Here is a 16,743-nt window from a genome sequence, read left to right on the forward strand (position 1 = left end):
ACTGACATGCGCAGAACTCGACGACGGTGAGATCATTCGTCAGGTTTCTGCTGCACCGCCGGACGATGACTCTGAGTCTGAAGATCACGCACCATGTGCTACGCTGCCGTCGCATGCGGAGCGTGCGCAAGCAGTGACTGTGCTTTCAGCCGCCTATAGTGACCGTACGACTCGCTCCGAGATTCAGGCTTATCTGATTGCGCATAAAAGGAACAGCATGCAACGGCGCATTCACGATTTCTTCAAGCCTACTGCCAAGCCCGAATAAGTGCTTGGAAATAAAGGATTTCATTTCTTTTTCTTAATCTGCTTTTTCGGACACCTGTTTATTCGGACGTTTCCGCAGTTCCCGTGGGGTCCGAATAAACGGTCGGCGACTGTATTAAGTAAATCCTTGTAGCAATTGCTACGAACGGGTGGATGTCTGATTTTCCCTTTAGTAAGTGTACCACTATGTACTACATGGACAAATGGTCTAGCAACGTTATTTTGAGACACAATGACTTTTTCATGCTAAATTTTTTAGCAAATATCAGCATGGTTTTAGGTCTGGTCGTTCTTGTTCGACCCAGCTCCTAGAATTCAGCCACGATCTTTTTCATTCATTCGATCTCGGTATACAGACTGACTGTATATTTCTAGATTTTAAAAAGGCATTTGATTCTGTTCCCCATGTTTTACTATTGTATAAGCTATCATCCCTCGGTATCTCTCCTTCATTGCTTGATTGGATTAAATGTTATCTACAAGAACGCATGCAACGTGTTGTAGTTAATGGCTCACAATCCGATTTTTTGATGTTACATCGGGAGTTCCCCAGGGATCTGTTTTAGGGCCATTGTTGTTTTTGGCCTACATCAATGACATTGCTCAGGTTGTGTCATGCAAAGTGCGTCTGTATGCGGATGATTGTGTGATTTATCACTGCATTAGGTCTGCCACTGACCACGAGTGTTTGCAACGCGATTTGTACTGTATAACACGCTGGTGTGTTAGGTGGCAAATGTCTTTAAACCCCTGTAAGTGTCAGTACGTGTCCTTTACACGTAAACAAAATCCACATCTATTTCATTATACAGTGGACAATGTCCAGCTATTGCGAGTAACTCAGTATAAGTATCTTGGCGTTTATTTCTCATCGAATTTAACTTGGACTAAGCACACTGAATATGTTACAGCGAAAGCCTGTAAAATGCTAAATTTTGTTAAACGCAACTTCCGGCTAGCTCCTCCCAAAATTAAAGAACTACTTTATTTTTCGAACGTAAGACCCATATTAGAGTATGCCTGTATGGCCTGGGACCTGCAAACCAAAACTCTGTCTAATATGCTCGAGCATGTACAAAACCGCGCAGCCCGTTTTGTCTGCAATAACTATGACTTTACTTCTAGTATTACAGCACTTAAGGATAGCTTGGGCTGGGAATTATTAAGCACACGCAGAAAAAAGATGAGGTTGGAAATGCTTTTTAAAATTTATTTCGGCCTGGTTAAAATAGATAGAGAAACTTACCTTTTACCTCCTCATTTCTTATCTCACAGAAGTGACCACTATTTAAAAATAAGAGAACTCATTTGTAGAACAAACGTCTTCAAGCATTCATTTTTTCCACACACAATATCACAGTGGAATCAGCTACCGCAGGAAATTGCTGATTGTCACACTGAAGCATCGTTCAGAGCATTTCTGCTGAGCATTTAGTGGCGTGAATTTTTATATTGTTGTGTTATTTTTTTTTTTTTGGTTGACCAGTTCTGTATTTTGTCGAGCTTATGTACACTGTACATTCCCCCCTGCAATAATGCCTTCGGGCGCTGCAGGTACTTGAAATAAATAAATAAATAAATAAATAAATAAATAAATAAATAAATAAATAAATAAATAAATAGTGAACTCCACAATGTGTGCAGTGAAGTGCATACATGAAGTGAAGCGACATGTGGTGAGCATACACAGTCGTGCAAATGACGGCTAGTGCCCCAGAAAAGCCCGAAAAGGAAGACCTCAGCCAGCGGCAAATATGCATAAGCTTACTTTGTTGCCAATGAGGAAAAAAAAAAGAAAGGTAACTGCTCTAGCACTGTCAGAATTACAAGTGCCCAAAGCATAGCTACGGCGCATAGTTTTGTTTCACTGCAATAGCAGTTATACGGATTGAGGTGTGCTCATGCTGTTGCTGCTGCCACTCATCCTGTGGTTTAGCCAGAAACATATGGCTGCCTGAGTGACAGTGTTTTCTACTCTGTAATTATTGTAATACGGATGAAAGTTATTGCACTTCTGTTCAAGCTTCGTGTTTGATCCTGTACAATCAATTATGGGAAGTATGAGAAAACTATCCGATAAATATTTCAATTTGCAAAGACTAAAATTTTTAAAAAGAGCACCAAACTAAGTAGGAAAATAGTTCATTTTTTAGTTCTTCAGCCATTTGTGTACTAATAAGTGGCAAAGACTCTACAAGTCCCCCTTACCGTCAGATTGTTGACTGTGCCGATCTCCTCGCGGATGGTGTAGACATCGAGAAGAGCCTGCGTGGGGTGCTCGCCGATGCCGTCGCCGGCGTTGATCACTGGCTTGCGGCAATGCTTTGAGGCCCTCTGTGAGAAATGATTTCTAGCATATACTCCGTGTTTCATGCAGAGCTGGCAATGCTACAAACGCTAGAGGGACTTCTCATTGTTTGCACTTGTAACCAAAGAGTATAGCACCATGTGAATGAGTGATATAGGCATGCATCATGCAATCGAATGCAACATTAAGTCTCATACTTTTATGTTGAAAATTTCAGGTGACAATTATTCCATCAAAGACGTCGCACATCTCAGTTCATTTACCACCAATTGAGCGGAGTGATATGTTTCTGCGACTAGAAGCCACAGCACACTTTGAGTTGCTCGAGAGCACAGTCAGCAATGCTGTGTTGGTTGCATTCAAGTAGCCCACATATGGTTTATTAAAGCTTGGCACAGGGTAGCTGGAAAACCCTGTATAATGTCAATGCCCGATTTTTCGGATGTGCCTGATAAGGCACCCAACAACCCAGTCAGTGTAAAGAGCAGTGCTGCAGTTAACGAAATAACACATTTAGGGTTTCCCTACCACTTCCTTAACGATGCTATGTGTGAGGAACTTTTAACTGGATTGGACTGGATTTTTTTTTTTGCCAACGTGGCCAGACAAAGCGCTGGACATGGATAGAAACAGGGCACAACTGCAACTTCCGGGAGACTTTCCTATCAACCGTACAACCAGAAGAAATGGTTGAAATTCAGGAGACTTGAGAGGTATGCGGTCCTTAGGGAGTCCGATAAATTGGATGTTGACTGTAGAAAGGGAACTTAAAAATTGAGATATGTCTGCCCTAACAGTATGTTCAATGAACAAGGCCAATAAAAGATTATGCACTGTGATGCAAGAGCCACAAGGGAAGCATAAAAATCTCACCATAACAGCTCCAGGCTGTGGATGCCTCAGCACAACCACGTCGCTGTAATTGGACATGATGGTGATGCTATCTGCAGAAGAGAATCACAGTGAAAAGTCAATGCATTCATAACGATAGCAGGGCCGTGAACTCGCTGTATGAACACAATGTTAGGAAGTGTATTATACAAGTACCCTTTCACCAGATTTCAGAAAAAATTGCCCACAAAACAAACCTCCATGACACCTCCATGACAGGCCCTTAACAGCAAAGCAGCATGATTTACCGTATATACTCACATAATGATTGACGCAAATTTAGGGGTGTGATCATTACGCGGGTTAAATTTCACACAAAAAGAAATATTTTCTCTTTTCATCCCGCATTTGCTGCGGGATAACAAGCAGGTGGCTGCCGCTGTCAGTGCGGGACACCAAAACAAAAATGGTGGCCGGTGGAGCAAGCCGAACGCGCCGAACACGATTTTTTTTTTTTTTTGCTCTCGCGAGTACATTACGTACGTGTATTGAAACAGTTTCTTCCATATCAGTAATGAATAATATTGTTAATATCGGCAAGTTTGCGGCAATAACGTAGCCATGTCCACTGTGAGGGGACAGAAACAGATGGGTGCACTTAGCTGCCAGTGACATACGAACACATGGCGGGCATGCTGTGGAAACTGCGGCATTTGTCTTCACTACTATCCTAATACGGCAGATTTCTGCTAAGGGTGGGCGAATATCTTAGCTGCGTTACAAGCGTCGGCGTACGAAGAGGGTACGCTTCTAACGTATCAGTGGCCACTATCGTTGTCGCTCGCGATTTGTTGCGTGCCCATGAGTGCAGATGAGAACAACCTAAAGGCGCCCTTTATGTTGTTGTCGTTAGCCAAAACTATTACGAAGCCTACAAATAATAAAGCTGAGGCAAGTTTGGTTGCAGCTTTCTTTTTTTTAATGGAAGTGCGGAAAGTGATGAAAGGAATGAAATGGGCCATCTGCTTAAGAATGTTGGGTGCGTGCAGACCGCTTGGTATGTCTTGAAGAGTCGTTCGCGTAGCATTTGACAGAGGGTAAGCGTGATCATCATTAGCTAGTCTTGGCACTCGACATATCGCTGCGAGAAGGTCAGGGTGTGATCATTACACGGGAAAGGGAAGAAAAATCGAATTCTGACGACAAGATTCAGGGGTGCGATCATTATGCAAGTGAATACGGTAGGTTTTTAGGGTGGGGTGCGGGGAGGTGCATTCTATTCTGGTGGTCGGGGCGGCCGGGCGCGCACCCGCCTGGGCCGCTGTCTGTTGAAAGCTACCCGCGATGGGGACAGAGTCCTCCGTGCGCAGTTTTTTCGCAGTTAGTTTGCATTGACCTGAGATGCAGCAGGAAGGTCAATTTGCTCACTGCTGCTGCCATGCTTCCTCACTCCTGCTTCTTGACAGTGAGTTTCCACGGTCGTCGACTCAGATGTGTTCATGTTTGCTTGTGTGCGCGTGACACCATGCTTGTTGATTTAATTAGTACGTATGCCTAAGTTTACAAGTTTATATGGCTGATAAAACTACTATCTTTACTTCATATAGCTAGCTGTCCACTAATTTGCTATCGCCCCCAATCGATGCTTCACCTTTCGGGAAAAACATATTTTTTAATGTGAATAGCATTCTTGACATTCTGAGACTAGTTTTCTTTTCGTCTATGTAGCTATCTTGTCAAAAATGTGGGCTGATTGCGAAGATTGTGCAGTATAAAAATGGGGGTCATTCATCTGTGCAATTACTTAATTTCAGAAATTGGATGTATGGATGCAAACAATTGCATTCAAGGCACTCTTTCCAACACTTTGTTTCAATGTAGCATGGAAGTGAAAGCTACGAGACAGCTTCTTACTCTTGAGACTGAGCAAATGGTACTCCAATGCACAGGGACGCTAGGCGTAAAGATCAACGCATTTGCACAATTTGCTGGCACAAGCTGTGGCGCTACACACCTTATTGCTTTGGAAGAGTACAGTTCAAAAAACACATTTTATTCCAATAGCAATTACATGGACACTCCAGGTGAATTTTTACATGGGATTTCCAAGGAGATGCTACAACTATTTGATATTGGCAACAATTCAATATATCCAAGTTTGATATATCCAGAGTCGACTGTATAATTAAGGAATACATCCTGTGACAGTGGCCACTTTCCATTCTTGATATGCTTCACCACAACACAATGTGTATGTTTGACGTTAACGCCACTGTATCGTGGCGAAGCCGACTTTTGGGAATCAGCAATACACGACACTTGACTTTTGCCCTGCATTCCACACTTCGCAGCTATCGGCGAGGACAACACACCCGTGTAATTAGATTTAGGTGCACGTTAAAGAACCCCAGGTGGTCCAAATTTCCGGAGTCCTCCACTACGGCGTGCCTCATAATCAGAAAGTGGTTTTGGCACGTAAAACCCCATAATTTAATTTTTTTTTAACATGGGCAAGGTTGGCACCATTACTGACAGCAGCAAATTATTTCAATAAAAAATATGGCCCCGACCAGCAGGAAGCTTGGTAGTGAACTTCAATTCAGCTAGGCCTAGCATTGTAGCGGTGGCTGTGGCTGCCAGCAGATTGGCATGTGAGAGCAGTGGTTTGAGGGTGTGGGACAACCAAAATGATAACAGTGGTGGCTTTGATTAATGACATTTTGGACCTGTAGTTACGACATAAAGTCAGGAAAATTGTACGGCAAAGGATTTTAGTGTCCAAAATTTTGGATGCCCTTATACATTGGGTCTAGAGCATGTGGCAGTGCCACGAAGGCATCTGATTTGCAGGCATGCCCAAAAAATCTGTTACACTGATGTCATAATACAGGCAAGATGCGTTTTGATGTCTACTACGATCGGCTTTCATAACAGCATTCCAAACCAAAATTTAACTACATTCCTTTCAACAAAATTTCTTTGTGACACACAAACTTAAGCACTTAGCATCAATGCCATTATGTAATTGCAAGTAGTCAGTGGCACAAAAATAAGTGCCAATGAATAATGACTGCATAAACCACATAATGAACTCTGAGAGAGTAGGTTCTGTGGCAGCATTTCTTGGAGTCTAAATTCCTGTGCGTCGTAGCCCACTGGCGAGTCACTAGGGTGTTGTGCTATTTTGAAACTTCCCCAAAGTAGAAAGAGTTGGCACCATGTCACATCAGATCAGAAGCAACAAAATATTTTCCTTTCCATTGACCTTTAGCGCTTGAGCGCTGAAGGAAAGCCCTGCACAGGGGGAACGGCTACCCTGACTCAATAGTGACACATGTCCCGGTGAATGTGTTAATCATGTAATGTATGCATAAATGTGTATCCCAAATGTCTACATGTGTAGGGATATGGATTAATTTAGGTTAATTGTGGTCCTGCACTCAAAGCACAGTACTAGAGTGTTTTTGAATTCCAAAACCATTAAAATGTGGCTGCGGTGGCCAGTAATCAAACCTGCAACCTTTTCTGAGCAGCACAATGCAATAGCCACTTAGCCAATGTTGCGAGTAACTAACATTCGATGCTACCAGGATGATCATGCAGTACATGTTTCAAGTGCAAGCAATCCAACATGTTAGGCAAGGGTAAGTTCATGTGGCCGGTCTGCATGTGACGCCTTTAGAAACGCAGGTGCGACAAGGCAAAGAAAGGCACATGAATTCATGTCAAGTTTCCTGCAAAGAAACAGCAGTGTCATCTGTTACCTTTCAGTGTATCGGTGACAGATGGCACCACCACTCATTTACAGTAACATCGCCATTTTTTAGTGCTGCTGTCAAGACGCACACTATGGCTTCAGTACGAACACAGGCAAGTACTGTAAAAACCCGCGCATACCACGAGGTTTTTTTTTCTATTATTAGCATCCCAAATTTTCACCTCGTACTATATGCGGATCCAAATAAAAATTTCAGTCAGAAATTTGAGCTAGAAGTTTTGGTTTCGTCTTGATTCCGTTATTGCTGCGTGGCTACGGCTTGGTTTTATTGTTGAGTGTGCACCTTGGCAGCACACGTGCAAACCACGCTAAGTGCACCTTTTTATTCCGCTTTGAAGGACCAACATGTCCGGACCACGAAAACAGTACTCGGCTGCTTTCAAGAAAAAGGTTATTTTAGCCACACAGGACATCGGCAAAAGTGCTGCCGGGAGGCAGTTTGGCGTCAACGAGGGAAGCATTCGGGGATGGCATCGACAGAAGGAAGCCCTTTTTGTGGCCCGAACAGTGGGACATTCCCGGAAATCAAACTTGCCCTGACGGAGTTCGTACGCCAACAGCGAGCCGCGCATCTAGCTGTGAGCGTGGAGCTTATGCAGGCAAAAGCTAAGGAGCTGGCAAAAGAAAAAGGGCTACCGAGCTTTGCCTTTAAAGCGAGCAAGCACTGGATTTATCGCTACATGTGCCGTGCTGGATTTTCCTTACGGCGCCGAACTTCGATTTCGCAAAAGCTGCCCGAATCGTTCGAAGAGCTGCTTGTGGCTTTCCAGCACCAAGTTATCTCGCTGCGCAAGTCCAAGAACTTCCATCTAGGGCAAATCGGCAACGCTGACCAAACGCCAGTTTGTCTGGACATGCCATCACCCCTCACCGTGCACAAGAAGGGCTCTAAACAAGTTTATGTCCACTGGCAATGAGAAAATGCGAGTTACCGTCACGTTGTCGTGCACAGCAGACAGATGCAAGCTCCTGCCCTATGTCGTCTTCAAGCGCAAGACAGCGCTAGAGGTGAGGAGCTGCCAAAAAATGTGGTCGTGGCATGTCGTGAGAAAGGCTAAATGAACGAGAATCTTGTGCTCGACTGGATAAAGTCCGTCTGGTGTAGGCGGCCCAGCGCACTGTTGTCGTTCCTGTCCATCCTCGTGCTGGACGCATTTCGTTGCCATTTGGCCAACTCAGTGAAGAGGCTGTTGTGCAAATCTGGCACTGAACTCGTTATCACGGGTGGGATGACATCTCAGCTGTAGCCTTTAGATGTTTGTGTGAACAAGCCGTTCAAAGATGCGGTCAAGCGGTGTTACGTAGATTGGATGCGCTCAGGTGAGCCTGCAGTGACGCCGACTGGGCGGCTGAAGCGGGCTTCACCAACCGCGCTATGCAAGTGAATTGTGGACGCATGGGTCAGCATACCAGAGGACCTTGTGCATCGCGCATTCAAGAAGTGCGGTATCTCGAACGCACTCGACCGCGCAGAGGATGAGTACCTCTGGGAAGATATGTCTGACAAGGAACTATCCGAAGAGGGCGCAGCTGAGGAAGACAGCGATTGAAGTGCGGAGAGCAATTTAAATAAATGTTTTCTTAACTCGTATTACACATGGATAAACCTTTTGCTTTTCCATTTTGCGTCCCAAAAATTTCACCTTGTACTATATACTTGTATATACTATATACACCTTGTACTATACTCGCAGTGGCGAGATTGTGCAGGATTAGGCTTGTAGCGTGCTGCGTGCGCAGCGGGAGGCCCGGAGCAACGAACTTCCTAGCAGCCATGCATTGGCCATGCTCTCAGCGGAGACATCGTTGCGATGAAAGCCTGAACGCTTGCAGCAATGTTGAGGATCGATAACTTCGTTTCGTCAGATGGATGGTTGACGCGCTTTAAAGATCGCCACGACCTAGTTTTTAAGAGCGTGTGTGGTGAAAAAGCATCCGTTAACCAGGAAACATGCACCACATGGAAGGATGGAAAGCTGCGTGAATATCTCAGCGAGTACAGACCAGAAGACATCTTCAATGCAGATGAGACTGCACTCTTCTATCGGCTTCTACCAGAGATGACCCTGACATTCAAGGACAACAACTGTGCTGGGGGCAAACTCAGCAAGGAGAGGGTGTCGGTGCTTAATGCGGCAAACATGACTGGCACGGAACGATGTCGCTTAATTGTGATCGGGAAAGCCGCCAAGCACAGATGTTTTAAAGGCGTAAAGACACTGCCTGTGGACTATGAGCCAAACAAGAAAGCGTGGATGACGGCCGAAATCTTCAAGAGCTGTATAACGAAATTGGACCGCAAGCGTGCTTCTCCAAACTGCAAGGTGTTCCTTGTGGATCACTGCAGTGCTCACGTGAATGTGCCAGCCTTGAGTGCGATAGGCCTCGCATTTTTGCCTGCAAACACAACAGCTGTTTTGCAGCCAATGGACCAAGGCATCATCAAGAATGTTAAGATCCTGCACAGGCAGCACCTCCTCGAGCACATGACTTTGTGTATGGATAACTCCGCAAAATACGAGGTGAGCCTGTTCAGTGCCATTCACATGTTAGCACGAGCAAGGGATCGTCTGAAGCAAGAAAGAATCACAAACTGCTTCAGGGCTTGCGGTTTTGTGGCAGCTTCTTCTAAGGATGCCTCTGCAATTTCATCGGAGGAAGCGTCAACAAGCGAGCTTGATGGCACTGATTTTTGGTGGTGCTCTCAGAGACGTCAATTTTGAAGATTACGTCGCCGCAGACAAGGTGGTCGAAATGTACGGTGCACTAACAGATAACGAGATTGAGGAGATTACTCGGCCCCAGGAAAGCGACAATGACGTTGAAGACGAGCCGCAACGTAAGGCTGCTGATGCAGCTGTGGGCCTTGCTCTCACGGAGCGCTTCTTTGCCGCTGAAGGTAACGCGGAAAAAGCGTTCCGCCACATTTACAGCCTGCAGAACTTGCTTTCAGCAGCGCGATTTGGCAAGAAGAAGCAGAGCAAGATGACCGACTATTTTTCATAGAGAAAATACTCGATTTTGCTACCAATAAAGTGTTGTTTTTGTGTTTTGTGCTTAATTGGAAGTTCATTTAATTCAAAGTTTTTTGCAGTCCCCGTGAACTTCGTATTGACGGGAGTCGAATGTACACAGGTTTTACGGTATTGCTTGCAGACGTGGCATTAAACTGAACCCACTGCACAATGTCACCTCTGTGCTAAACCTGAAAGAACATCAGCAAACGACTTAGCTGGAGTGGTTGTGTGTACCCGGCACTCTTATTTGAGCAACACTCAGTATATGAAGACACCATGATACTAGAAGAACATCATCATTTTCCTAAAGTGCCAAGGCTGGCCCAACATAGCCGTGCGATACCTTCAAGAGTCTCGCCCTTTTGCGTCGACGATGTGGCCTGGTCCATGTGGATTACTGAGCCTCCGAGCCGTTGCATGGCAGCGGCAAAGCTGCACGACGTCCGTGTGCTCACCTCATAGAAAACCGAGGCCATCACCTTGCCCTGGTGAAAGGTAGGAAGGGCAATGTGAGCTTGTAAGTGCCTACACTGTAAAACATTAGACTAAATGATTATTAAAATCTGGGCTTGTTGGTAATACATTGTGAATACACAAATAATCCAAAGACGACAAACATGGTGCCAATGCACAAATGCACTGCCGTCTTCTATTTTCTTTGTACTGCTTGCACATCAATAATGTTGCAGTTAAACTTGGAAACACCATGTTTGAAAAACCTCTTTTTGAAAGGAATTTTAGAAAATAAATACGAGTTGTGCTAATTCCTGTTGCTCGGCGCTGGCCTAAGAAGGGACACCTGCCTAACATCACAGCCTGATGGCTTTCACGAGTGAGCCTTTACTCATGTGCCTGAAGGACAAGTGAGATGTCCAATTCTTGAGTTCTGGGCTATATAAGAAACCCAAGCTACGCTGGCTGGTAGATTGTTTACAAGTGTAATGACACATAAGATATGCAAACTTCAGTCACTAGCCTAGTCAAAGTGGGGGAGGGCCAAAAAAGCTATGAATTCATTTTCCTTGTCGGATGGCTCTGGTTTCAACCACCCAGAGTTCTTTTAAATTGAACCCAATACTTAGTAGACAAGTGCATTTGCATTCAACTCCATTAAACGTGGCATTGAGTCTGGGAATCCCTACCCCAGGAAAAAAGAAATGCATACCTCATGCAATGTGGGCATCAGTACAAGCAAAGCTCTCTGTAGCATTTGTGTTAGTTGGTGGTGTTTGACCGTAATGTTGAAGGCAAATGCTTTAAGTTATTGAGCGCTTGGAGCAATACAAACGTGGCGGGGTGATGTTCTCATTGCGTGCACCACTTGTGTTTGTCCACCTGGTACACAGAACACACAGCGGGACGTGTTTGCTTGAAGAGTTGTTGCGGACCATTGTCCATAGCCTACGAGAAGGTTAGCACTGTCATTGCCTAACACTGCACACAGCATCGTGGCAGAATTGTTAAAATTTAATTTATGGTGCTTTACATGCCAAGACCACAATCTCATTATCAGGCGCGCCGTAGTGGGGGTCTCCGGATTAATTTTGACAGCCTGTGGTTCAGTAATGTACACTAAAATCTAAGTACACCAGTGTTTTTGCATTTTTTCCCAGTCGAAATGTTGTCACCGTGGTAGGGATTGAATTCACGACCTCGGGCAACATGCAGGGTTCATGCTGGTGTATATGACAAAATTCAAGGGTTTTTAAGGACTTTCAAGGTCCTGTGTGTGGATTTTCAAGGACCACACGCAGGGCCATAATTATACATGCGTGTATAATTATAGAATACGCACTGTGTCCCGTGACAATTGCCCCTTCCCACGCTTGTTAAGCTTCACCGCAATACTTCACGTACGCTTCACCGTGTAAGATCGTTCTGCTGAGGCCACGGAGCAAGAAATATTTAGGAGTGGAAACTCCGCTGTTTGCGGTGACTAGAAAAGGTCACAAGCCCGCGGAGCCGTTATCGTGCTGGCGGCCTGGAAAGAAATTACCGCTGTTGAGAGCGCGCCGGAGTCGCCTGCCCGGGCGCTGCAATTTTTTTTTTTTCGCTGTGGCTTCTACGATGCGCCACATGGCGCCGCCACTGTATACGGCCCCGTCGGCGCATACAACAATTGTGACCTTATCTGGTCGCCCGCACTCGCTCGCGCTGACGGGAGTTTCACCTCCTAAAGTCTTACTCCGTGGCTGAGGCGCAGCTGCCTTTCGGGCGCGCCATGCTTTCTAAGCTTTGAAGCTATACGCGAGGATTACAGATGCGGAGTTGGCGCAATTACTGACAGCAGCAAATTCTTTCAATGAAAAACAAGGCATCGAACGGCAAGAACCTTAATAGCGAACGTCGAAGCAGCGAAGCCTAGTGTTTACAGCGGTGGTAGCTACGGCTGCTAGCGGATCGGCGTGCGAGAGCGTTGGTTAATTCGAGGCGGCGAGATAATCAAAACGGCGGTGATGGCTTTGATTAATGCCATTTGGGACCTGCAGTAGCGGCAAAAACTCAGGAAAATCGGACAGCGAAGGGCTCTTGCGTCTGAAATTACAGACGTTCTTACACATAGACTCTATGGGACGCGTGGTGGAGCCTCAAAGTTGTCCGCACTATCGGGCATTTCACAAAAATCGGGCGTCCTGAAAATCGGTTGTTGACTGTACATAGGCAACTCCTCCAGCCAACGACACGGCGTCAAAGACAATTTGTAACGAGTCCTCTCTTTTACTCGAGCCAGCAGTAGGTCGCGACTTTCATTCTCCTTCAATAAAATGACAGCCAATTTTCCCTGATTGAAGCATACATTCCCTGCGTTTTCCCTGAGTTTTACCAGACAATTCAATATGCCTGAGAATTCCCTTTTTAACAAAATCGCAGTGCGAATTCAGGAGGGAGGGTAGAAATTTTCTAAAATACAATCACTGGAAGTTTATTAAAAAAATTAAATATTGAGGAAATTCAAGGATTTTCAAGGATCTCCAAAAATTCCAGGACTTTCAATGCCTTGAAAACAATCTTTTCAAATTCAAGGGTTTTTAAGGGTTTCAAGATCCCGCACGAACCCTGACATAGCAATAATATACCATGTTGCATACAGAAGTATTGTTTTGCTGGCCAACCACTTGCATATTGTGGTCTTGACACTGTGGTGCTTTACTGTGCGTTTGCGTCTGCACGCCCTGCGTCAGTCCCCTGCAGGACAAATTTGAAGGATGTTTACTTTTCAGAAATAGAGGGAATGTACAGTACTGTACCTTGAATTAACGTTTATCCCCTTAGTCCTGACTCCTCAGCTATTGCCTCATGTAGTACTGGCCTTTTCCTTGTTGAAGAGACCGCAAACAATGCATGCTTTCTGACGTCGCATTGCCTCTCCCCTCTGTGGTGTAGGCGAGCTGCCACGAGTGAAGAGTGGTAAAGTTGTTCAGTGGTTTCGCAACTGTGTCGCTGGCTGAATGGGTAGGACATGCATGCTGTTCTACCCATCCTCTGCCTCCTTCTGTTCCATCTCCGAGCATGCATGCACAAAGGCAAGCGCTGCAGCTTCTGCAATGCTTTCGCGGGGAGAGGTCATTGTGACAACTCGCAGATATCTTCAGAGGGCGTTGTGGCCAAGCTTCCCCTAAAATATGCGTGCTTTTCGACATACCTCCAGCACTCCTACCATGTGCTCTCAACCACCTCCCGACATAGCATGCAGAAGAGCGACAGTGACAGCAGGGGCAAAGTCCAAGAAAGAAGCAAAGAAAGCAGTGCTTTAAAGGTTGGAAGGCGATTCAACCTGTAGTTGAAGCTGACGAAAGGCAATGTCTTCTGGGCCAAGTTGGGGTTGAGAATGGGGTATATGAACCGCATAATTTATGGTTGAATCCGCGCTGGAGCGATGTTTCATCAACTTCAACTAGAGGTTGCATCGTCTTCCAACTTTTTGTCATCAGTTATCAACATTGGCATCAATCATTTTTTTCTAAGGCTGTGAATTTAGCTTTTTAATTTTACTATATATCAATCACTATTACCATCACAATTAGCATCATCACTATCATCATCATGAGCTCTGTCTTTGATGGCACTGCTTTTGGGATCGGACCACATTGTCAAACATTGCCTTCAAAATCAAATTCTGGGGTTTAACGTACAAAAGCAACACAAAGGCTGTAAGAGGCATTGTGTTCGTGAAACACTGTGAAACACAGCTTACAAGAAACAAGCGTGCCAGTGTCTAAGTACTACCCTCATTAAAATGTGGCTACAGGCGCTAAGAACTGAAACCTGTCCATCAGCAACAGAACACCCATAGCCACTGAACCAGTGTGATGGGCACAGCCCCAGTGATTATTAGCTTATTACCCACCTTGAGCACATGGTCGAGAGGCCGGTCCTTCTGCACAAAGACACTGAAAGCATGTGCCAAGTTGAACAGCGAGTGCATCTGGTCTTTCGAAAACATGTCGGCAGTCAGGATGTGTCTTCCCTGCAGTGCGTTAGGGATGTCTGGAAGGCTCCACAACTGGGACACCGTGCCCCCTGCCGTGGCCCCACCAGAAGCGCTCATGAGTGGACTGACGCTGCGCAGCGATGACACTGCACCTTGTGCAGATGCCGTGCCTAGTCGTGTCCCAGGTGGCGCTTCATCGGACGAGCTCGCTGTCGCCGCCATGCCGGTTGGCACCAGCAGTCTATCCGGGAGGCCCAACTCTTGAAACATCTTGTTGTACATTTCTGCCAAATGACAAAAGAGAAAGCTTTTAATTTTTACATAAGCTTACCTTTACAGAAGCTTACGAATCTTACACAAAGGAGTTGCTTGCATACTTTTGGTGATTTTTACCAATTCATCTGGGGCTGTTGTCTAACTGCGACAAAAACAACTGTTTGTAGTGTTAAGAATAACCACGCTTCATTATTTAAGTGTCACTGACTAAACTGTATGTTTCTGTATCTGTCCCACGATGTCACTGACATACTCGTACGTTCTCTGCTCTCTCTGGTGCAGTTCGTGCAGCTTCGTGTGCAGCAACACGAAGTTGGTGAGCTCTGAGGCAGTTTCGGCAACTGATGCATATTTCTAAAAGCATATATGCTAATTTGTCCGGGATTCCTCCGTCCAGGTTTTTGTTAGTGCACTGTGGAATGCGGATCCACAGATGGGAGGGAGATGACTTTGTGCACCACTACCATGGCGATTCCAAGTCCAATTACTCATGCTATAGCGCGAGGCCACCACTGGGGCTCTTCGATATTCGGAGTTCTAGCAGCCCGCTAGTTCCAGCCCTGATAGGAAGTCACGTGGGCTGGGATCCCAACACAAACAGAACCTGCCCGAAGTTTGCAAAATCGAAGGACCAGACAGCTGGCTGAATGTAAACATGCTGCCAGCATGCAGCACCCGGCGAGGCCGGTGCACGCTCGGCGTAGTCTGCCCATTTATGCGTTGCCAGCTTGAAAATATATAGTTGCGTTCAGGGATACAATCACTTTTGCGTGACTTGGCACAGGACGCGCACTGGGCCAACCTCACCTTGTGCAGTGTAACAGATGGCCTCCGACGCGTCCGGTGACAAGACGCGAAATTGTGTGTAAGTGATTGTATCCTCGAAAACGATAGCTCGAGGATCCCTGCTCGCAGCGATCACCAGCGCTGTCAGCCAAGTTGGCTCGGTCCATTTGTGTTTCTGAGGGCGGGGCAGCTTAGAGCTACGAGCGTAGCCCATTCGTGCTCAGAGTGGTGAAAGGGCAATGAGAGAGGCATGCAAGGCTGTTGATACGGAGAAAGCTGGAAAACAATGTGCAGCAGCATGCAGCAGGTCAAACTTCTATTTCTTTTCATGGATTTCGCATTCCATTACCTTTTGGCATGGGGGCACTGTAGTAAGTGGGTTATTTTACCATAGAAAACATACAGAGGTTGACGGTGCAGCAGCTTCTCATTGTTATAACTGATATATTGCTAATACCGATATACTTTAAGTAGGTTCAACTGTATAACCGATAAAATCGCATGGGAGCATTGTAGCAAACGATTTATTTTGCCACATAACACATACAAAAGGTGATGGTGCATCGAGTGCTCATTGTTATATCCGATATTGTGTTAAAACTGGTACCGTTATAGGTGGATCAGACTGTATAGTATGTGCAAACAACAGCGCTGTGTCAGCGTGGCATTTTTGTAGGTGGCACACACAAATATCTGCACCAACAGTGAGAATTACCAGTGGCTTCATATGGTATGATTAATAAAAAATCGGGCCCCTCGGTTAACCCCCTTTCTTCTCATTTAGCACAGTCTAAGGTGGCTCAAGACTACAGTTCAAACTGACAAATTATCCAAGAAGTTATGTGTGTGGGGAGGCTCGACTCTCAAACGTCCCCTGATGTTGTTTTCCCTGTGTGACTCTCTCGTCTCCTGTAATACAGCTTCTGCTCATAGCTAATCGCCGGCGGCGGTCGGTGTGGTTACAACTTATTACGAGAGACGGCGCGAGTGTTGCGTTGCTAACGTTGCCTGACAGTGGGGCTATTCGGGTGCTACAGGGAGTAGGCTC

At 45.6% G+C, this 16,743-nt stretch overlaps 1 protein-coding gene across 2 annotated transcripts in view; it reads right to left on the bottom strand.

Annotated features, from left to right (window-relative positions):
- r (carbamoyl-phosphate synthetase 2, aspartate transcarbamylase, and dihydroorotase rudimentary) overlaps positions 1 to 16,743 on the bottom strand; it is a 178,089-nt gene that overhangs the window by 32,439 nt on the left and 128,907 nt on the right. For both annotated transcript variants that reach the window (XM_075704255.1, XM_075704254.1), the window contains exons 36-39: positions 14,550 to 14,917; positions 10,545 to 10,686; positions 3,449 to 3,519; positions 2,476 to 2,601 (exon numbers count right to left, since the gene is read on the bottom strand). In XM_075704255.1, the coding sequence (XP_075560370.1) occupies positions 2,476 to 2,601; positions 3,449 to 3,519; positions 10,545 to 10,686; positions 14,550 to 14,917 (707 nt within the window). The remainder of the gene's footprint in view (positions 1 to 2,475; positions 2,602 to 3,448; positions 3,520 to 10,544; positions 10,687 to 14,549; positions 14,918 to 16,743) is intronic.

Source organism: Dermacentor variabilis, chromosome 9, assembly GCF_050947875.1.
Source record: "Dermacentor variabilis isolate Ectoservices chromosome 9, ASM5094787v1, whole genome shotgun sequence".
Taxonomy (NCBI): domain Eukaryota; kingdom Metazoa; phylum Arthropoda; class Arachnida; order Ixodida; family Ixodidae; genus Dermacentor; species Dermacentor variabilis.